This window comes from Rhinopithecus roxellana, chromosome 7 (genome assembly GCF_007565055.1).
Source record: "Rhinopithecus roxellana isolate Shanxi Qingling chromosome 7, ASM756505v1, whole genome shotgun sequence".
In the NCBI taxonomy this organism is placed as follows: domain Eukaryota; kingdom Metazoa; phylum Chordata; class Mammalia; order Primates; family Cercopithecidae; genus Rhinopithecus; species Rhinopithecus roxellana.
The window spans coordinates 77,282,271-77,304,971 of NC_044555.1; the positions used below are offsets into that span (position 1 = coordinate 77,282,271).

The 22,701-nt window shown below is 42.4% G+C and overlaps 1 protein-coding gene across 2 annotated transcripts; it reads left to right on the plus strand.

The window, feature by feature from the left end:
- The first annotated feature begins 140 nt into the window (after positions 1–140).
- On the plus strand, positions 141–18,215 carry MSL3 (MSL complex subunit 3). 2 transcript variants are annotated; one of them, XM_030933912.1, is made up of 13 exons: positions 141–296; positions 1,726–1,808; positions 2,268–2,363; positions 2,697–2,797; positions 3,359–3,438; positions 3,987–4,109; positions 4,693–4,853; positions 5,631–5,789; positions 7,614–7,876; positions 10,731–10,840; positions 14,641–14,740; positions 15,102–15,186; positions 17,457–18,215. In XM_030933912.1, exons 1-13 carry the CDS (start codon positions 195–197, stop codon positions 17,554–17,556), a joined length of 1,563 nt encoding a protein of 520 aa, XP_030789772.1. In that variant the 5' UTR covers positions 141–194; the 3' UTR covers positions 17,557–18,215. The 2 variants fall into 2 exon arrangements, with proteins under 2 accessions (XP_030789772.1, XP_030789773.1); XM_030933913.1 differs by lacking the exons at positions 141–296; positions 1,726–1,808 and adding an exon at positions 2,005–2,174.
- Positions 18,216–22,701: the final 4,486 nt, after the last annotated feature.

A 22,701-nucleotide genomic window follows, 5' to 3' on the forward strand; every position in this document is an offset into this window, starting at 1 on the left:
GCGCGCCAGGCGCCTCCGAGGTCCCCGCAGCGGCTCGGGGCGGGCGGAGGAGGGGCCGAGGGCGGGGCGGCCGCAGCCTCCGCCATTCCCGGGCCCCCCCGGCCGCGGCGCACCGCCTCCCCGCCCCCGCTCGCCCTCCCCCACCGCGCGCGCTCCGCCCGCCCCGGAGCCTCGCCCTCCGCCACGATGAGCAAATGAGCGCGAGCGAGGGCATGAAATTTAAATTCCACTCAGGGGAGAAAGTGCTGTGCTTCGAGCCTGACCCCACCAAGGCGCGAGTGCTGTACGATGCCAAGGTGCCGCCGCGGAGGGACAGGGAGGAGGCGCGGGCTGGGGGACCCGGGACCGAAGGCGGGGGCGGGGGCGGACGGCCGCGCGGAGCTGAGGGACCGGCGGGGCTCCTCGGCCTGCGAGGAGCGGTGCAGCCGGCAGGGGGCGCTCACAGGGCGCTGCGCCTGGGTGTCGGGGCGGGGTCTGGGATGCTTCCACTTCCTTCCGTCAGGCCGGGAGGCGCACGCGCGGTTGGGAGCCTCGCCCGTGCTTTGTCGCGTTACCGGGGCTACCGTTTGCGCCCCTGACTGCAACGGTGGCCGCTGAGGGAGGAGGCCTCTCGAATACGGTTTCTGTCTTCGCGTTAAATCTCTCCTCCTCTGCGGCCCAGGGCCGGGTGGGCTCCTGTGGGACGCCCTGGCCGTCCGATCCAGGTTCTAATTCATAGTTCCACGGCGCTGGCCGCTGACTTCCGACGTTGTGTCCCTGGGACCCTAGTCCAGTTTAGGCCCCATCCTTCCTGTAGGCCGTGAACCCCACCCCGAGGGCAAGGTTGGCCCAGTGTTTTCGCACCCCAGGGCCTTGCAGCATTTACGTTTTCAAACTCTGAAGGATTTACGTGGGTCTGACCATAGTTGATGGGAATCGCGCCCTGGGCGGGTCCACCTAAGTCTCCGAGAGCTGAGCCACATCTTGCAGCTCCTCAGATTTGGGTGGCGGGCAGGAGTTGGCAGCAGGTCTCCCAGATCCCCCAAGGAAAGCACCCAGGTGCTTTCATTTAAGAGACCTGGCTTCCTAGGGCCTCCTGGGTGAAGCCTTAGGCGGCAGGGACAAGGGCAGTCCCACGTGTGTCTTTGGCGATGTCTGGACAGCTCTGTCAATGAGAGATGCTAAAGGACATCCCTAAAGGGATGAGCATATTCTGCCTTCAGTTCCCTCCCCTGCTGCTCCTGTCTTCTAACCTCGTCTGCTGTCCCTCTTTCTCCTTGCCCCCGAGCCTGCTCACGGGGCGACACGCCCCATCATTAGTCTTAGTTGTTCCCTCTAGGGACATAACAGGGAGGGATTCCAGAGTCTCCAGCCAGCCGTCCTGGCACTGGATATAGGGGAGCCCAGGAAACTACAACTCCCAGAGGTCTCAGGGCTGCAACTTTCATCTAGCCTGGACTCTTTCCTTAGTGACAAATCGGCCGGCCAATGGCTTCAGAAGCCTCACACTGTCTCACGCTCAGAGACCAATCACGGGGTGGTTGGACGGATGTTTCCTATTTTGAAGGCGTCCACTCGGGGGAAAAATGATAATTGAAAGGAAAAATATTTCAACCCAGCTCACGGTCTAAAAGAGGAGAGAATGCTTTCTTTTCTTTAAAAAGGGGTCTATGAATTAGTTTTCCTGATGTAACTTCTAATTTTCTGTATGTCCTATCATTTGTGGGCAATATTTCTTGGTTTCAGATTGTTGATGTTATTGTTGGGAAAGACGAAAAAGGCAGAAAGATCCCAGAATATCTGATCCATTTTAATGGTTGGAACAGAAGGTGAGTGAACTTGTTAAACCAGACTGAAAATTGATTGTCTTTGTAGCACAGGAACATTGCAGACTTCTTTTAAGTTTTAGAAACACTTGTAGAGAACTTTGTTTCATTTCCTGTTTTTACTTTGTAACACTGCAAACTTCTTTAAGTTTTAGAAACACTTGTAGAGAAGTTTGATTCATTTCCTGTTTTTACTTTGTTACCAGAACTTGCCTATTCTGAGGAATAGTTACTTTTAAGTCGATTGTATTTGAATTCTGTCTGGGTGATTCTAGAAACCCCAGTTGTTTCTCTGTCTGAATGAGTTACTTTTTCAGTTTATTTGCCTCCTCTTTGTGATTTTAAAATATTTAAATCGTTTTCTAAAATGTAATTCTGGGGCATTTCTATTGCTTTGAGATACTTTTAGCCTTTGTTTTATATCAAACTAAAGCACTGAATTTTCCTTTTTTGTTCAATTAGCTGGGATAGATGGGCAGCCGAAGATCATGTGCTTCGTGATACCGATGAAAATCGTAGATTACAGCGTAAATTGGCAAGAAAAGCTGTAGCTCGCCTGTAAGAATACAAAAATCAAGATATAAATGTTATCCAATGTGTTTTCTCTTAGTGTTTTAGACTTTTATGATAGTAATAAAATGACAAATATTTATTAAGTAATTTTACGTATTTAAAGTGTGTAAGAGGAAGAGTGTTCCTATGGTATTCTAAATAACCTTAGTGTTTTCAGATTGGTTATTATATAATCTTCTGAAATGGAAATTACCATTTATGTTCTGAAGCTTAATGATTTTTCAAATCTATTTCATTGTTTATTATATCTTGTTTTGATCTCAAGACTCAAGAGTTCAATGTCAAAATTTATTTCAGTTGTTTGCTACTCTTTTTCAGGAGGAGCACAGGAAGAAAGAAGAAGCGCTGCAGGTTGCCTGGTGTTGACTCTGTCTTAAAAGGCCTCCCCACTGAAGAAAAAGATGAAAATGATGAAAACTGTGAGTAGCTTCACTTCATTTTCTTTGGATGAAAGAACTTCCACCTAGACTGAGAGAAGGATTCATTGAAATTCTAGACAGGGAAACACTTCAAGCTCATTATGTATAATATTTGCTCCATTTATTTTTGACAATTAAAGTAGCAGTCAATGTAAGTCAATAAGTCAGTAATAGAACCTTAGCAGAGTCATGCTTGTGACTGCTGCCCTCTCAGCCAGCATCTTTGTACAAACCCCTCACGGTGTGTTCTCATGGGATCTGTTCTCTTTTTGGCACCTCCCAGACCTTAGTCCCATTTATGAATGCAACAGGAAACTGTAGGATCCTAACTGACAAAACACTTTCCGATCATTAGCTTGTGTGATTTTTGCATCTGTTGAAATTGGTTGTCAAAATAAATTTGTATTGTGAAAGATACATTATTTGTGTTTGGCATTTAAAAATATATGGAATTGCAGTTTATTATTTCCAGTAGCACCTGCACTACATGTGAAGATCTGTAGACATAAGGGTTGGTGAAGTATATAATGCAAGTTTACCAGATGCTTTTGTTTCACTTAGCATTAAGCAGTTCCTCTGACTGTAGTGAAGACAAAGATGAAGAAATAAGTGAAGAAAGTGATATTGAAGAAAAGACTGAGGTGGTATAAAGTTTTTATTGTAAAAACTTTCTCTTTGTTGTATATTTTAGTGGTAAAAGTTCACGGTGAAATACTCCAGTTGTGAATTGTTTTCTAAAGATACATCTTTTAAACCGATAATGTAAATTTTTATCTGACATTTAAAGAAAAACAACCCTTATAGTCACCGTTTGAGTCTCTCAGTGGCTCTTTATGCCCCTAAAATGTTTCCACAAATTATAGTTATCTTTCTTTCCAGTCAAATTGTTTGTTTTATGATGGTAAATTTCTTTTAATGGAGCCTACAGACTGTGATGTCTTCTGCCTGCATCCAAAGTTAGTATAAATCCGAGTGGTAAACTTAAATGGGAAAGAAATGAAATACATATTTGCATTGTGTTTAGTGCCCCCAAACAAGTTAACTTTTGGCCTTTAACATACTTTTAATTAGAACACATGGTATACTATGATTGTTGAGGATTAGCTGGGTTTGTTTCATAGCAGGCCTTCCTTGGATATTGACTCTCCTACTGTTTTAAATAGTTAAAAATGGAATTTTGATATTGCAGAAAGAAGAACCAGAGCTTCAAACAAAAAGGGAAATGGAAGAAAGAACAATAACTATAGAAATCCCTGAAGTTCTGAAGAAGCAGCTGGAGGATGATTGTTACTACATTAACAGGAGGAAACGGGTATGTAGGGAGAATGCATAAAACATTGATTTGTTTGGCATTTTCATGTTGCCATATTTTGCAATCATAGACGTAAGCAATAACGAATTTTGGAGGAATGAAATTTATATTTTTCAGCTTTGTACTGAGTCAGGTTTTAAAGTTCTCTGCCAGTGGTGCTGTGCAGCTGATTAAATTATAATTCACACAGCCCTGGCTGCCCATTAGGGTTGTGTTGGGAGCTTTCCAGAATCCTGCTGCTTGTGCTTCAGCCCAGAAGTTAAGAATTAATTGAACTGTGGTGGAGCCCAACTGCAGGTATACTTGAAGGAATTCCCCAGGTTGTTCTAACAGATCACTAAGATTAAGAATCACTGCTTACATGTATTCAAAAAAGTAATATTGTAATCAACATAAGGTTATGATCAGTAGAGGAAAAAAGATCAAAGAGATTGCAAATATATTTAAGAAGTTCTATTCAAATAGAATTGGCTTTGCTTTATTTTTGAGTTAAAAAATGATACAGACATGACCAGTGTTTCTTGGAATATGTGGTTTGTTACATTAGGATGCATACATCAGATGTCTATGTTTTTGTTAACAGTTAGTGAAACTTCCATGCCAGACCAACATCATAACGATTTTGGAATCCTATGTGAAGCATTTTGCTATCAATGCAGCCTTTTCAGCCAATGAGAGACCTCGTCACCATCACGTTATGCCACATGCCAACATGAACGTGCATTATATCCCAGCAGAAAAGAAGTGAGTACTGGCATGTTTGGTGTTTTGTGGTTCTCTCTGTATTAGAGAGGTGGCTTCCATTTAGAATAGGTGACACTTGTCTCTACTCAGTTATTTTGAATTCAGTTAATGTTTAATAATTGATAATTCATTGAATCATCTAATATTAAAACCTTGTCACTTTTGTGAAATCTTCAGTACTTCAGTAACTATTTACACATCTGACATGGATGCATTGAAAGTGCACTGCCTCAGCACTGAGACAGTTTTTTCAGTGATACTGTTTAGGGCGACAACTTTCCTTGAGAAGCACCAGAATGGGCAGTAAGGATTTCTCAAAGCTTGTTTACAAACAGATTTTCATTCCAGTCAGAGAAAGCTTCCTTGTATCCTGCCTGGCACACATGACCCAGCTAGACAAGAGGCAGAAAGGTGGAGTGTTGGAGTTAAAGCAAGGGTTAGGGGTTCACTAGGGTCAAGCTGTTTCAGCTTGCAGTGATAGGGGTGTGTCCACCTGTCCACTTTTGCAGCACAGGCTACTGGACACCTCTGTGGCCTTGAACGTATTTATTTGTGTTTAGTGGGGTAAGGTAAAGTGACTGCTGTACTTTCTGCACTTACGTTTTCCTATGTAATCTTGACAGCTACAAATCCATTTCATTTTGTGTGTACGTAGGTGTAATATATAGTGATTAGATTTCAAACTGCCCTATTAAAAATTGGCAACTTTATTGTGAAATTTTGGAAAGTACCTCTTACTTAATTGTGTCTCTAATCTCTTCTTTTTAATCCTGCCAGTGTTGACCTTTGTAAGGAGATGGTGGATGGATTAAGAATAACCTTTGATTACACTCTCCCGTTGGTTTTACTCTATCCATATGAGCAAGCTCAGTATAAAAAGGTGACTTCGTCTAAGTTTTTTCTTCCCATTAAGGAAAGTGCCACAAGCACTAACAGGTAAGTTATATAGCCTGCACTTTCACCCTCACATGTCAGCAGTACAATAATCAGATCCTTATTTTGAAGAGTTCAATCTGATAGTGTGGACCAACATGTTTGGAGGAGGGAAGGAAATGAAAATGTGTGTCCTGGTGGTTTTCTTTTTTCGTGGGTAAGCTAAGTCATCATTTCACTTTCATATGGCTCTGGCGGATTTTACCAAGTGAAGACCCCAGCATAAAGACCTTAGGTGGGATGATGAGCAGCTACCCCATTTTGGGGAAGCTGGTAGGGGTGGGGTGAAGAGAGCACAGGCTGAGGAGAGTGGAAGGGGCAGGTTTGAATTGAGCCCCCTCACTGGCTGTTTGTGTTAGTGGCAGAGGTTCCTTAGGAGCCTCCTTCTTTTTTTTTTTTTTTTTTTTTTATTATACTTTAAGTTCTAGGGTACATGTGCACAACGTGCAGGTTTGTTACATATATATATTTGTGCCATGTTGGTGTGCTGCACCCATCAACTTGTCAGCACCCATCAATTCATCATTTATATCATGTATAACTCCCAATGCAATCCCTCCCCCCTCCCCCCTCCCCATGATAGGCCCCAGTGTGTGATGTTCCACTTCCCAAGTCCAAGTGATCTCATTGTTCAGTTCCCACCTATGAGTGAGAACATGCGGTGTTTGGTTTTCTGTTCTTGTGATATTGCAGGTGTGGGATGGACTGAAGGCAAGCCTAGCTAGTAGTATTAAATGGGAATGTTCACACAGGGCCTGCAAGCTTTGGCCTTTAGTAAAAGTTATTTCTCTTCTTGCTCTGCGATGTCGCCACTTTTCCTCCCTCAGTTACCAAGCATGCTCTGTTCTTTTTTGATGGGGCAGGGAGGGGGATCCTGCAACCTAAAGTCTTTCCCTTAATCTCTGTAAGGTCTTGTGCTCGCTCCTTCTTGCCTCTCTTCCTGAGAGAGTGGTCTGTTCTCATATTTCCATTCATCTGTCTCCTCTGTTAACCACTTATCGTCTGCCTTCATCTACTGCTGTGCTGCAAAACTGCCTGCAGGTGAACTGATAACCTCCCACTTGCAGCGTGCTGCCCTTTGCCTTGGCCACCTCGCCCTACCCTCCCTTTCTCCCTCTGCTTCACGGCTGTCGGCTCCCCAGCTTCTCTTTCTGCCTGGCCACCATCTCCTCTCAGCCATCCTTCCTTTGGTAGCTTCTCTCTCCTTTCCCTTTCCCCATGTCAGTTTCACCCCAGGTGAGAGGCCTGCAGGACTCACTGGGGACCTGTGTCAAAGTCCCCAGGGCCTACTTCAAACCTTGAGACTCCTCCAGGGTGGGCTGTATGTTTTCACACAGCAACCCCGATGCTTTTCCTAGTCCTGCCAGTAGTTACGTTTCAATGAGGTGGTAGGGTATTCTTGTTTTCTAGACCAGCGTTTCTCAGCCTTGGCCCTATTGATGTTTAGAACCAGATCTTTCTTTGCTGAGGGGCTGCCTGTGCAATATAGGATGTTTAGCAGCATTTGTGGCCTTCACCCACTAGATGCCGATAGCACCTCTTTCCTCAGTTGCAACAACCAAAAATGTCTCCAGATGTTGCCTTCTGTTCCCTGTCAGGGCAACATTGCTCCCACTTGAGACCCACTGCTCTAAGACACATATAACGGGGGCATCACAATCTTTAATGCCAGCGTGCCTTGCAGAGTTATGGAGAGGGTCCAAGTGACTTATGTACATATTTACAACCCTCCTGGAGTAGAGAGAGCATTTCGTGTCTTCAGAAGCACTCCATGTTCTGGAAAGGCCCTTTGAGCCAGCTGTGTGTGACATTCTCCATCTTCCCTAGGAGCCAGGAGGAACTCTCTCCCAGCCCGCCTTTGTTGAATCCATCCACACCACAGTCCACAGAGAGTCAGCCGACCACTGGTGAACCAGCCACCCCCAAAAGGCGCAAAGCTGAGCCAGAAGCATTGCAGTCTCTGAGGCGGTCCACGCGCCACAGTGCCAACAGTGACAGGCTTTCTGAGAGCAGCGCTTCACCTCAGCCCAAGCGCCGGCAGCAGGACACGTCCGCCAGCATGCCCAAGCTCTTCCTGCACCTGGAAAAGAGTAGGTTCATTCTCGGGTGCTCCAGGCCGGGGAGAGCCAGCGTGTACCTTGTGTCTAGTCAGTGCCAGGCATGGTGCTGAGGTTACGTGTTTGTGTACAGTGCGTGTGATTCCCATGTCCAAAGTGCTGTTAATGCTGCGTGCTTCCTGGAGCTGTAGAAAGTTGAAGCACCTGGCACAGATTGCAGTGCAGCTGTGGTGGAGGCAGGACTGGGCTGTTTCCTCAGCCTTTCTTTTTTTGCCATCACTCTACCGATTGTGAGCAAATTGAGTTATCAGAATTCTATATATTGTGTAGCTAGGCCTAACGAAGCATTCAAAATGAGCAATTCTAATGGGTTGTTTAGCTTTTTGTTTTCTTTGTACTCTATCTCTGTAGTCTCTCCATTCTAAAGTTAATTTGGAAAGGTCTGTCCTAAAATATCAAAGTAAGAATGCTCAGATTTCCATAATCTCTTCTCACCTCCTCTTAGCCCAACTCAAACTCCATCAGATGTGCTCACCTTGATTTTCAGCTGGAATGTTTCAATGGGCAAAATAAATTAGACAAGAGTTTACTTTCTTTTGTTCCAAAATACACACAGGTTGATTTGCTGTAATATAAAACTTAGAAGTAAGCCACTGCTAATTAATCATTTTAAACTGTCAAAAACTGCGAAAACAGTTGCCATGAATCAGGTACAATTACTGTGGAAACTAACATTAGCTATCGTACACTAACCAGGCATTTTTTCCCAAATTAATTAAAATCTGGTTGTTTAGCCTGTGCTAATGAAGCGCTCTTACTAGGAGTATTCACTTTACATTGAAGATCTCATTCACAAATCAAATACAGGGTGCTCTGTGCTTATATGCTTCCACCCTTGACTGCCAACAACGTGTGAAATGGAAAATTGATGGCAGCAGGGCTGACGATGCCACCTGGTGCCTAGCGGGCTCAGTGAGTTAGGAAGTCAGCAGTAGGGGAGGCAGCTTGCATGGCTGTCCACCGGTACACTGTGTGGAGGTGGAAACAGAGCTACACCAGCAGGTGCCAAGCACCCAACTGCAGAGATGGAAGGCTAGTAGCCTTCCTTTCACAGAGCTCAGCTGCTCGCAGGCTGTGAAATCTAAGACACCTCTCATAAATAGCAAAAACACCTCCAAAGCTAAGGTCAGTGTAAAACCATTTGGAGTCAAATCCCCATGCCCCAGTAGGCATATCTTGTGTATGACCTGTGCCCTGTTCTTTCCTCAGCATCTCCTGCTGTGCTGACTCCTTCAGGGGTCCTTCTAAGCATCATCCTGTTGGAACTCCCAAAACTGTCATCACAGTGCCATTCTGTGTGCAGGTGCCCGTTTCCTTGTGTACATCCTGTCCCTGCCATATTATAAGGTCCTGAGAGAAAGGACTGACTTGTTGATTGTGTCAGCCCGTCACAGCTCAGTTTTGGGGCATAGTTCCAGGTGTGTGAAAGTATTTGCTGATTTGAAGATTGAGAAGGCTCAGAAGGGCAGAATTGAAGAAGACACACCTTTAAGAGAAGCCCTTTGAATAATCAAGTGCTAAAACAAAATCAGGTGCTTTTTTAAAACAGCTTGATTGAGATATAATCCACATACCTTAAAATTCACACATTTAAAGTTTTTAGTGTCTCCAGACACAGTGGCTCATGCCTGTGAGACTGGGGCAGGAGGATCACTTGAGGCCAGGAGTTCAAGATCAGCCTGGGCAATATAGTGAAACCCCATCTCTTAAAGAAAAAAATAGCCAGGTGTGATGATGTGCACCTATAGTCCCAGCTACTTGGGAGGCTGCAGCTGTGGCAATGGCTGAGGCTGAAACTGGAGGATCGCTTGAGGCCCAGAGTCCAAGACTGCAGTGAGCTCTTATTGGGCCACTGCAGTCGAGCCTGGGCGACACAAAGAGACCACACTGTCTGATATATAACTAACAAAATAATTTCAGTTGGGCAAAACTAAAGAGTTGGGCAACCATCACTGAAATCAGTTTCAGACATTTTCACCCCTCCAAAAAAGAAACCCCACATCGACTAGCAGTTACTCATTTGCCTCTCCCTATGTCCCCTGACAACCATTAATCTATTTGTCTCTATAGATTTGCCAGTTTAGGGCATTTCATATAAATGGAATCATCTGTATGTAAGTGGGTAATAAGGATTGGTTGGTTGAAGATTGAAAAGGGTCAGCTGGGAAAATTTTTAAAAAGACAGTGTTTTTAAAAAGGTGCTACAAAATAAAGTGCTATCTTTTTCTGTTTCTCTTTGTATTTTTTATTTTTTTATTTGTATTTATTGATGTGAAATTCACATATAAAATTAACCATTGTAAAGTGAATAATTCAGTGGCACTTAACAGCTTTATCGACACATCCACATATACAGTTCAATCCAATAGTTTTTAGTGTATTCACAGAGTTGTGCGACCATCTGCACAGTCAATTCCAGAACATTTTTAGCACCCCCAAAAAGAAACCCCATACCCAGTAGCAATCACTCCCCACTTCCCCTGCTGCAAGCTCCTGGCAACCACTAAGCTGCTTTCGGTCTCTCTGGATTTGCCTACCCCGGGTATTTCATATAAATGGAAACATAGTATGTGGCCCTTTGTGATTGGCTCCATTCACTCAGTCTAGTCTTTTAAGGTACATCCACATTGTAGCATGTGTCAGTGCTTTATTCCTTATTTTTTTAACCAAATAAAATTCAGGTGCTGTTATAAAAGGAAAGTCTTATTGTTAAAGGTTGGTACTTTCTGAGAACCAAGTTTAGATTTCTGTTCTGCAGTTTTTAACAGTCTTGAGGCAGTCTTTAATTCAGTTGCTGTGTGAATAATTTCATGTTTTTCTTTGGAAGAAACACCTGTGCATAGCAGATCATCTTCACCTATTCCTCTGACTCCTAGCAAGGAAGGGAGTGCTGTGTTTGCTGGCTTTGAAGGGAGAAGAACTAATGAAATAAATGAGGTAAAGAATGTTTGATGTTTGTTCCCAATGGTTCCTTCATTTGTGATTACTTTGATTCTATAGGTGGAAGTCAAGGTTCTTGAAGCATCATGTTGCTATTACTGTAAACATTAACAAAATTGTACGTAAGGTTATGCTTAACACTGTGGGTTTTGGTTTCTAAAGTGAGAAAATTATTAGGATTTCAGCCCTACACTGACAATTATCTTTTAAATAAGTGCAATTATTGAAATGCCAGTATTTTACTTTATAGAACAGATGTCAACACACCTTTTCCACAGAGGGCCAGAGGGTAAAAACTTTAGGCTATTTGTGGGCCATATGGTGTCTGTCAAGATTACTTAACTCCCAAAGTAGCCACAGATAGTATGTAAATAAAATGAGTGTGCTATATTCCAATAAAACTTGATTTATGGACACTGAAATTTGACTAGCTTTTAATTTTCATGTGTTTGAAAATTTTGTTTGTTTGTTTTTCAATCATTTAAAAATATAACATCCACTCTTAGCTTGTGGGCAATATAGAAACAGGCAATAGTTGGGCGGGATGTGACCAGCAGGCTGTAGTTTTCTGACTCCAACTTTAAATACCTGATTCCCCTCCATCATTAACAGTAATACCAATAGCCGTTCCTTCAGGGATGTGCTCTAGGCCACCACTGTGCCAGACACTTGAACCCAATTACTTTGAATTCTTGAGATCAGCCTTGCCACCAGATTTCCACTTGATAGATGGGAAAACTTTTCATTTTAAAACTATTTTTAAGGCCCATTAGGTGATCTGTAGGTGGTGAGTTTGTCAGGGATTCTAAAGATGTCTCAGTCTATCAGCAAATTCTGTGAAAGTCTCCTAGGAGGTGAGATTTCCTTTTTTTTTTTTTTTTTTTTTTAAGGTGAGTAGGAGTTGCACAGGGGAAAATGGCTTTGCTAGGCAAAGAACATTTTTTTTGACACAGGGTCTCACTCTCATGCTGTCACCCAGGGTGCAGTGCAGTAGCAGGATATTAGCTCACTGTAGCCTCCACCTCCTGGGCTCAAGCGATCCTCCTGCCTCAGCCTCCCGAGTAACTGAAACTATAGGCTCATGACACTATGGCCTGGCGAATTTTTGCATTTTTTTGTAGAGACTAGGTTTTGTCGTGTTGCCCAGGCTGGTCACCAACGCCTGAGCTCAAGTGATCCTCCCACCTCTGCCTCCCAGAGTGCTGGGATTATAGGCATGAGCCACTGTGCCCAACCTAGGCAAACAGCACTTGATAATGGGAAGAGAGGTCACAAAACTCTCTTCCAGATGATAACTATCTTCAGTAGTGTGTACCCTAAGGTCTCTCCAGAGACTGCTCAACTCTGCTGTTCCAGCAGCAAAGCCATAAACAAAGGGACGTGGCTCTGCCTTAAACAAAGGGGTATGGCTCTGTGTGCTGCCCCCTCAATTCATTCATGGACACTGAGAATTTAATGTCATATGATTTTCACATATCACGAAATATTATTCATATGATTTTTTTTCCCCAACCATTTTGAACATATGAACATTGGGCTGGACTTGGCTCAGGGACTACAGTTGGCTGACCCCATAGAGAATCTAGAAAGCCTAATTTGTGTTATGATGATTGTTGAGGGTAGGTTAGGAAATCCCTAGTTCAAGCAGTCTCTGACACGCCCATTTTTCAGGTAAGAATGCACTACGAATTTTATTATTGAAGGGAAATCGTGAATTTAAGGGGCATCTGAGTTGTCAAGGGCCATTCCCACTCTGGTCTGCAGTGTGAATGCGCCATCTAGTGGTTTTAGGTACAGCTGCAACTTATAGTTTAAAAGTGCTTTCTGGGAAATGGTTGGGGTTCAGGCGACTCTCACAAGGACTCATGAGACGTTCGTGGATTCCCACCTTCTTACGTACCTCTACCACCGTGTTTCTTTTTTTTTTTTTTTTTTTTTTTTTATTTTTGAGACGGAGTCTGGCTCTATCGCCCAGGCTGGAGTTCTGTGGCCGGATCTCAGCTCACTGCAAGCTCCGCCTCCCGGGTTTTACGCCATTCTCCTGCCTCAGCCTCCCGAGTAGCTGGGACTACAGGCGCCCGCCACCTCGCCCGGCTAGTTTTTTGTATTTTTTAGTAGAGACGGAGTTTCACCGTGTTAGCCAGGATGGTCTCTATCTCCTGACCTCGTGATCCGCCCGTCTCGGCCTCCCAAAGTGCTGGGATTACAGGCTTGAGCCACCGCGCCCGGCCACCACCGTGTTTTTTGACCAGGGCTCTTTCTCTCAGTACCAGTCACTGCTCCACAGTACTAGGGGCTGGTCTGGGCCAGCACATGCCAGTAAAGACCCATCGATGGGTCCCATACATACCCCATTGGGAATTCCCCCGACTAGAAACCTACTGTTTTCCCCCCGGAAAATACGTCTTCATAAATAGAAGGTTATAAACTGCCTTGAAACACAGAATTGAGTGAGTGAGGTAGAGCCAGATGACCTGCTTTTGTACATGCCAAGTGCTGTTCATGCCTTTGAGATTGGAGAGTCCTGTATGTTTCCTTTGAGTCACTTTCAGAACGGTTCCAGAGCTTCAGCTGTGTGCACTGGGCAGGTGCCGGGATGCTGTAAAGATGCTGGAACGATCCCTTCCCTCAGTGCTCTACAGTGCAGAAGTGGGCGCTGCTGGTGGAGACCTAGGCGAGAATCTAGGCCTGGCTGGGCAGGGGCCGAAGTGAAGCTAGGCCTTTGTCCTGGATCCTTCAGGGCCACCTTGGTGCTTATTAGCTTCTGGCAGTTTCATGTTGTTAAACTGACTATATCAGCATTTCTGAGTTTGTGGGGGCACCTGTCTGCTTTGTCTGCTGGAGGGCTTTCTCCAGTCTGACTGTTTCCATATTGAATATGACGTCCCAAAAGCCAAAGTAGCAGCTGAGTAGAGTAGACTCTGGTTCTATAATTTGCTGAAGTACTTTTACGGAAATTCATCAGAGAGTTTTGAAATGCAACTCTCCCTTTAACAAAAGCCCCAAGTCCACCCACAGTTCAGAAATTCAGAATGAAGACAAATCAGTTATCAGGTTTGAAGTCTATTTCAGTTGATTCAAGGGATTAAAAAATTCAAATTCGTTTCCATAATGAATCTAACAGCCAGAAATTAAGGAATCTTGAAACAACAGTAATACTATTCAGAACATCTATGGATTACCTTTTAATGCTTCATTCTCTCTCTAGTGCAACAGGATTTTCTTTTTTCTGGGTGGTGGGGGAAAGGAGGGGCGGAGTTTCACTCGTCACCCAGGCTGGAGTGCAGTGGCACAACCTTGGCTCACTTAACCTCTGCCTCCCCAGTTCCAATGATTCTCCTGCCTCAGCCTCCCAAGTAGCTGGGATTACAGGTGTCCACCACCACACCTGGCTAATTTTTTGTATTTTTAGTAGAGGTGAGGTTTCAATGTATTGGCTAGGCTGGTCTCAAACTCCTGACCTCAGGTGATCCACCCATCTTGGCCTCCCAAAGTGCTGGGATTACAGGTGTGAGCCACCGCGCCTGGCCATGCAGCAGGATTTTCAATAAAGTGGCTAAAGAACCCAAACAGAATTATTTATAGGGAATAACTGTTGCGAGTTAAGAAATTAAAGACTTTCTTAATCTATTTTAAGTGTTTTTGCCTTTCATCTTTGTTTTTTATAAGCTTGTGTTTATTTTGATACAATGGCTTATTTTTTCCCCTCTACGTACAATTTACTATCATAATTGTTAGGTGGTTGGAAGTGTCTCCATTAAGAGTTAGAAAAACAATTCAATTCGTGCTTTTTCCAGGTCCTTTCCTGGAAGCTTGTGCCTGACAATTACCCGCCAGGTGACCAGCCGCCTCCACCCTCTTACATTTATGGGGCACAACATTTGTTGCGATTGTTTGGTAAGAATCCTGGTTCCTGCTTTCTTTCCATTTTTCATTTTGCATTCTCTTGTTAGCTTTCTGTACACCTTGTGGTTTGGGCTATAATTGTCTAAGAAATTTGGGGATCTAAGAAAAATCAAAGGTAACCTATCAAAGAAAAGGCACTGAATGACTCTTAAATTTCGTAAAAATTATGTTTGTAATATTTGTACTGCTACACTATCTTTGTTCAGTAAGAGTTTGGGGTTTTGTTTGATAATGTGGATGTTAATTTCAGTTTCAATAGAGATAAGGAGGGGCCCAGACCTTCCCTGAGTGAATCCTATGCATTGTCAGATTCTGCTAATTGTAAATGGTTTTACCTTTATTTTTAATGCAGTGAAACTTCCGGAAATCCTTGGAAAGATGTCCTTTTCTGAGAAGAATCTGAAGGCTTTATTGAAGCACTTTGATCTCTTTTTGAGGTATTTTTATTACTTTGTCAAAATTTGCATCTGTTGCCATATATGTGGCTTCTCTGAACTTCTCTTTAGCACATGGGGAAGTCAGCTCTGTGGTATTTTAAATAGTGGAAGTATTACCTAAGTATGGTTGGTTCTAACCGTAATGGGAATTAGGAGTGGGTTTTTTTGGTATTTCTTTTTTCCATAATTTCTCTGGTTTCTGAGTTAGGGGCTTTCATTGTACAGAGGTGAAGCTTTTTTGTCTCACTAGAAGAATTTAATTCAAAAACCTTATACATAGAAAATAAATTTTCTAAAGTAGAAGTGATTGAGATTGATGAAAATTTAGTTTTACATTTTTTTATTCAACAGTACCTCAAGCATTGGACTTTCCTTTGTTGCATGTACATAAACTAACGTAAATAGTAGCATGTATTGGTTGGATTTTGATGTTTAGAATTAAGAGAAAAGACCCCTCGTCTGTGTTGTCATGTATGAATTCAGACAAAGGTATTGTTTCCTGCAGCTGACAAAGCCAGTCATTTTTTTTATCTAATAGGATCATTTGACCTGAGGCTCTGCTGTGTCCTCTCCCTTCCAGATGACGCCTGTGGACCACTTCCTCTCCTTGGCCTTCAAGGCTAGTCATTCCCCTGCCTCACCCAGCTCATCCTAGCTACCTGACTTTGTTTCTTCCTTCTCTTTAAGGAGCATCTCTTCCTTGTATCCAGGCCCCACCCTGACTCATCAAAGTAGGATTTACCACAGAGTGGAGAGCATCCCAGCCAGGGAAATTGCCTTGTGGTTTTAAGAGATCCTTTCATGTAGGCATTTTGAATAAAGTGTCCATGAGTGAAATTAGACTTTACAACATTCTCTTGGAAACAAGTTTCCAAAATACCCTCTTCCCTCCCGGCCTCTTCCTCAACAAAACCCACAACTCTGTTTGGCATAAAATTTTATAAACTGAAATCAAATAGTGCCAAGAAAATATGAAGAGTCAGCTGCAGGATAGCATAGGAAATCCTGCTTATTTTGATGCATGCCTAATACAAAATAGAAATTAGAATTTTAGGAAGTAACTTAGGAGGATTTATTAATAAACCTAGTAAGAGGTTTTAAAAATGCATTCGAAGATAACAACCAGAATCAGTGGACTAAATGATCATAAAAAGAGTACACTCATAGAAGAAAATGAGTTAGCTATCCAGTGAGTTTTGACTCAATTTATGCTAAAGAAGGTTTGTACATTTTTAGGAATTTGGGCAGGTGGGAGTCACTAGGAAGCAAGCATAAGGCTAATGTGCTTATTAGTGAATAATGCACATGTGAAAATGTCTTAGCCCTCCATGGCAAAATCAGTTGAATTTTGAGTCAAGATATCATCTGTGTATTGCAGACTCTTGAATGACCAGCACATTTTTTAACATCCGTCTTCATACATATGAGTCTTTTCTATGTCTTGGTACTGTCAGCTAGAACTGTAACATCTTTTGGCATGGCAAATTAGGACACCAAATGCCATTACTAGTTGTTCTGTTCAATTTTTGTATGACTTTGCTGATATAAATGATGTACATTTCTCAAGTGAGATTTATTGTTTATAATCGTTTTTTATTTTTTATTTTATTTGCTTCTTTTTTTTTTGGAGACGGAGTCTTACTCTGTCACCCAGGCTGGAGTGCAGTGGCATGATCGCGGCTCATTGCAAGCTCCGACTCCCAGGTTCATGAGATTCTCCTGCGTCAGCCTCCCAAGTAGCTGGGACTACAGCACCCACCACCACGCCTGGCTAATTTTTTGTGTTTTTAGTAAAGATGGAGTTTCACTGTGTTAGCTAGCGTGTTCTTGATCTCCTGACCTTGTGACTGCCCGCCTCGGCCTCCCAAAGTGCTGGGATTACAGGTGTGAGCCACCGTGCCCAGCCTATAATCTGTTGTTTTTAATAGTTTGTTTGAACAACAGAAAAATGTAGAAACTTTCACGGGCTTCCCCCCCGCCCCGCCCCAACAGAAGTGTTTATATAACCAGACTGCCACCTAGTGGAGTGTAGGTTCTGTTTCCATTTGTACACCTGATGATGGTGAAGGCATTCAGGTAAGTAGTAATTCACATAGAAGCTGGATAAGTGCAGTGAAAATAATCAATATAGAGAGATCAAAATTATAGTCATTTTTTTCTTCCTAATACCAAAAAACAGTTGAAATGTTAGTAGGTTGAAAGTCAATATTTTGCTTGATGGTATTTAGTCCTTAGTGTGGTGCTCATTGGGGCTATTTTTCTTTTTTCAGGTTTTTAGCAGAATACCGTGATGACTTCTTCCCAGAGTCGGCTTACGTCGCTGCCTGTGAGGCACATTACAGCACCAAGAACCCCCGGGCAATATATTAAAATGTTGATGGTTCTGTAAGAGCAACTGCTCTGTCTAGTTTGGCGCTCTGGGTTCCAGGTGAACAACTAACAAGGTGGTGGGTCTTTACCCACAGCACAAACACAGTGCCCACCTTGAGGCTCTGTTGTTTGAGTTGCCCACATACTGCAGTTATTCTGTTAGGAATGATTCCCTGGGTGCCTGAAAGTGCTCTGACACGACACTTGTTACTGTGCAGGCCATCTGTGATGGCAAGGAAAAAGCAATTATGTTCACAGTGAAAGGTTCGTGGAATAGGTTAGGCCATTTCAGTAGACACTGCAGTTAGTTAGCAAGAACCACGTTGTCTCTTTATTTTTTATTTTTTGCAAATTGGTTTTATTTTTTTGATGAAGCTGAGCAACTCTGTCCAACAAGGTTTAGTTTGTACTTGGAAACCACAAAGTAGTCTCAAAGTATTTTAGAGGGAATCGATATTGATGGCAAAAGAAAATTTGCAGCTATACATTTGCTTCTAACGGTTCCCTCTCTGTGAAACATTATTTTTGGTGATCTAAAGAAAGCATTGCCTTTCTTGTTTGAGATTTTAGGGCTATACTTTGTTGTGTAATGTTATGGTTCCCTTTCTGTAAAATGTTATTTTTGGTGATCTAAGTAAAGCCTGTCTTGTTTGAAAGAACCAGGAGAGAGAGTTTTCACTCTGGCCTTGTCCTCTTTAATGCAGGGTAACAGTGGGGTAACCCTTTGACTCGTAACTTTAGGTTTCATTTTGTTTTTCCTTTGTGCCTTTTTTGTTAAATCCCTCTTTGGTTTTGCCTCACTTGGCAGCAGGACCAGACAGTGGTTCCTAGAAGTTTCTGCAGTTCTGTGCTGTCTTGTTGCTGCATTGTGGGCTCATCTGGGGCCAACCCCAGTTTATCCTCCTCCTTCCTCATTACCAACTGACAGTCTCTGCAGTCACTCCTCTAATCCTTATTTTAGTCTCACATGCCTCCCCCATCTTCAGATGTTTTAGAAAGTTCTAACTTCGTAGAAAGGGTATCAGTATCATACCAGCATTGAATATAGCACGTGCTTTGTAACTCAACTCAGCAGACCTTAACTTCCAAAGACCACTGGTTGTGAACAAGGGCCACAAGGATTTTTTAAAAATCTGTAGATGGTTTCATCAATGTGACTTATGCATACACTGACCAATGAGAATCAATACTGTGCACTTAATTGCTAAGTTAGACGTGGGTTTTGGTTTCTCATCCGGAGTAGTACTCAGGTTCGTGGTAGTTTTTATCTCCATTTCGTTTATGCAATGCTTGTTTAAATCTGGCGCACCTGCAGTGTGCTCTGAATTGCTTAAAAAGTTGAATCAGTAATTACTTATGGCCAGGAAAAGGAAAAAGATTTTCTTTTGTACGACCCAACTTGTTTAAATGTCTCCAATGAAGTGAGCCCAGACTTTGTTGGAACATTTGTATAGGCACATACCTTGAGTTTACAGTTAATTCATTTTCTAATAATGAACAATTTATTTTCTTCCCATAAAGGCATTTTTTGAATACAACTTCAAAAGTTGATGATGTGCAGCTTTGGTTGATTTAAGTACTAATTTTTCATCAAAACATCTATCCCTCTATTGTTTATTACGAATAATTCAAAATATTCCTCAGATAAAAATATTTAAATGTCTAAATAATCCTTATACAAATTACAAATTATCTTCCTTATGTTAATTTTTAAATTGTTACTTTCTTAAACTGCCAAGCCTTACGGTTGTTAAGTCTTGCATTCATTGTCAATGTTTTCCTTTTAGTAGTAATTTAAAAGCATGTTGAAAACAATATTTCAATAACTTCTGTATCAGATCCTTGTACTAGATCTTTGACAAAAACTTGTGAGAACAAAAAAGCAATTTCTGAGCAGAAATAGAATATATAAATCATTCCAGGGTATGGTGTACACTAAAGAAACCAAAGAAAACTTATCAATTTATAAAAGTTGCCATCTCTCATTAGATATTGTCAACTCAAAAATTTGAGCAAGTATAATGACCCTGTTTTGCCATTAAAAAAAATAGTTCAATAGCCTTTGCTCTTTAAGATTTGGCTTGTCAAGAGTTAAGTTTTTCTGAACAGTTTTTGACTACTTATTCTGCTGCCGGAAACTAGTAGGTATGGGAAACAGGAAGAACAATAAGGCATGGTCCTTGTTGGAATACAGTTAATTTTTACAGGTACTGACCATCATTTTTACTAAATCACGTTTGGTATTAAGGAAGTGTATTACTTTAATCAGTTCATAATATACAAAAGTGTAATGTAAAGGTCAGCATTTTCCAAAATTAACCCTTCCATTGTCCCAAAAAGAAAGTATGCTTCTACTTTTTTAACTGGCTTTCAGTGTAGGGGGTTTGATCATTGAATGTTTTCATCAGTTATGAAATCTAGCCAAGATGGTGTTAAGGAACTTGATATCCACTTGGGTAAAGGGGTTTCAACAGATTAAGTTGAAAGCAATTACTTGGAAATCATGTTTATACTCCAAAGAGGCATGAAACTCCTCAATAAACTAGTTAATCTTCTGAACTGGATGACTTTAGTGTATATTTGTTTTTATGTTATTCTGGTCAAAAGATCAACTGCTTCCCTCTTCTCTGGAATCCATCTTTTAAACTCAACATGAATTTATCAATGGCCATTTCTTGCCTTCAGCTTTCCCTCCGGTGTAAATTATGGGATATCTAACCAATGAGCAGAATACAAGTCCCCAGCAAATTGTCTCAGGGCCTGGGATGTACCTAGCCAGCACCACTCCCTTTGCATGGTGACAGGCACAGCAACTGGGAGGCTATCCCACATCATACCCAGAAAGGACGTGTTGCCAACATGCATCATACGTGGAAAATACATGTGTTAGATCTTTCATCACACAGTGAGGAATGCAATTACTAGAAACCGGTGAATAACCAAGAGTTCACATGTAGTTGAACAGCTGGGTTGGTGGAAATCAGGAGACCTTTCCTACAGGATGATGCTTCTCCTGCTTTGATGGGCAGTCTTGCTAGAATGTGGGTTCTGAGTCAGCAGGCCTGAACTGCTAGTCAGCTCCCAGTCTGCACACTGAGCAGGCGGGTTCTGAGATATTGTTTGAGGGGACAGGATGTAGGAAATCAGGTAGGAAGCAGGATTCAGACATAGTCCTTTATGCCATACTTTATGTTCTTCCTTTTGTTGTCAGGATAGCTGCATAAGGAAGGTATTGTGTCTTACATAAATCAAGGAATTAGAATTCAGATTAGTTAGAAGACAGGAGAGAATTCAAACAGATCTGTTTTGATTCTAAAGCTATTTCACCCCAACGTTTTCCAAGTCGAGGCAAGACAATAGGCAAGCTTTATGGGTCAGAGGGTAGAGGAAAGAAGTAGGGAAACATTTGGAATCATTTTTCTGCAGTCTTTCCACTTTCTCCATCTTCCTCACCCTTCCCACATGTTCCCAGGATTCTTACTGTTTTAAACTGCCATCTGCTTGGCCATTTGCTTGATTCTGGTATTAAAGGAAGAGGCAGTTCTTAGTTTAAGGCTTTATGGTTTATGTAGCTAGATCTAAACTGGATTTATTTTTTGTAATTCTGAAATGTGAGGGCTGATTGCAAAAGAAGAAATATATTAAGTTCATCCAAGATTCAATGACAACACCTTTCACTGACCACACTTTCAAGAGTTTTAGAGATGTTTGGCTTCCTAGAGGATTTAACAAAATATCTTAGTTTTGGCATCCAAATCCGTTGTTGCATGGGGGTGTAATGAGAACTGTAAAATAGAATATGTGCTAAATGGACACAGTGATCATAGCTACATTCAGAGAATACTGGGAAATAGATCTCTAGCCTAGCAGAAGTAACTCAAGGCACTACCAGGCAGTAATTTCAAGGTACTAGTGTGCTCATAGTGACTGATTTCTATGGACTAACACAGTCTAAATGGACACAATAGTGGAATCTTGTATTTTTATCATTAAGCTATTTCACTTTTTATTAGTCTCACTGATGTTAACAGTTATCTATTCTGAATGCCACTGAATTTATTAATTAACCTGATTTCCAAGATAAAAGTTAATTAGTACTTAGGTAAAGTGATTATAGTTCTAGGGAGATGCCTCACTCACTGATAAGGTGACATCTGAGCAAAAACCTGAGTTTAAGGGACTGTGACATACAGATAGCTGGAGGAGGAGCATTCCGGCAGAGGGAACAGCCAGGGCCAAGACACTGAGGCAGGAGTGTTCTTGGCGTAGCTGGAGGGAGAGCAAGGAGGCCGGTGTGGCTGGAGCAGAGTGAGGAGGTCAGAGAAGTAAAGGGTCAGGGGCTTAGGGACAGATCATATGGGGCCATATAGACCGCATTAAGGGTCTGCATGTAATCCTGGAGGTAATGATTTCCAATGGTGATGGTTGGCATCATTAAGTTTGTATTTTCTGAATCTCACTCAGCTGCAGTATGGAGGATGGATTAGAAAGAGGTGAGAGGAAGGCTGGGCTAGGTGGTTCATGAGCCTGTAATCCCAGCATTTTGGGAGGCCAAAGTGGGAGGATCACTTGACCTCAGGAGTTCGAGACCAGTCTGGGCAACATAGCAAGCCCTCATCTCCACACACACACACAAACAAAATAATAATAATTAGCCTGGTATAGTGGTGCATACCTGTAGTCCCAGCTACTCAGGAGGCTGAGGTGGGAGGATCGCTTGAGCTGGGGAGATGAAGGTTGCAGTGAGCTATAATCATGCCACTGCCCTTCAGCCTGGGTGATTGAGTAAGACCCTATCTCAAAAGAAAAAACAAAAAAGAAGTGAGAGGAAAGTAGGCCAGCTGGGAAATTGTGGCCTCCACAAAATTACTGAAATGGGTATGAGGAGAGGAGACAGAATGTTTTGAGACTTATATGAGATGGAAGTTGTACCTCAGGAGGAAGAACTGGGAAGGAAATGTAGTCTGTAAAGTCACCAGAACATAGGTGGTAAATTCTGAGATTGACTAAGGTCACCGGGGAAGAGAGTATGGACTGAGTAGAACATGGGATTCTCCTTCCTTCCTTCCTTCCTTCCTTCCCTTCCTTCCTTCCTTCCTTCCTTCCTTCCTTCCTTCCTTCCTTCCTTCCTTCCTTCCTTCTTTC

Bases quoted from the DNA above. Each gene is read 5' to 3' on its own strand.
- MSL3 (XM_030933912.1), top strand. From the start codon at position 195: ATGAGCGCGAGCGAGGGCATGAAATTTAAATTCCACTCAGGGGAGAAA. The intron at 10,841-14,640 runs GTAAAGAATGTT...TGCTTTTTCCAG, and splicing joins GAACTAATGAAATAAATGAG to GTCCTTTCCTGGAAGCTTGT. The intron at 14,741-15,101 runs GTAAGAATCCTG...TTTTTAATGCAG, and splicing joins ACATTTGTTGCGATTGTTTG to TGAAACTTCCGGAAATCCTT.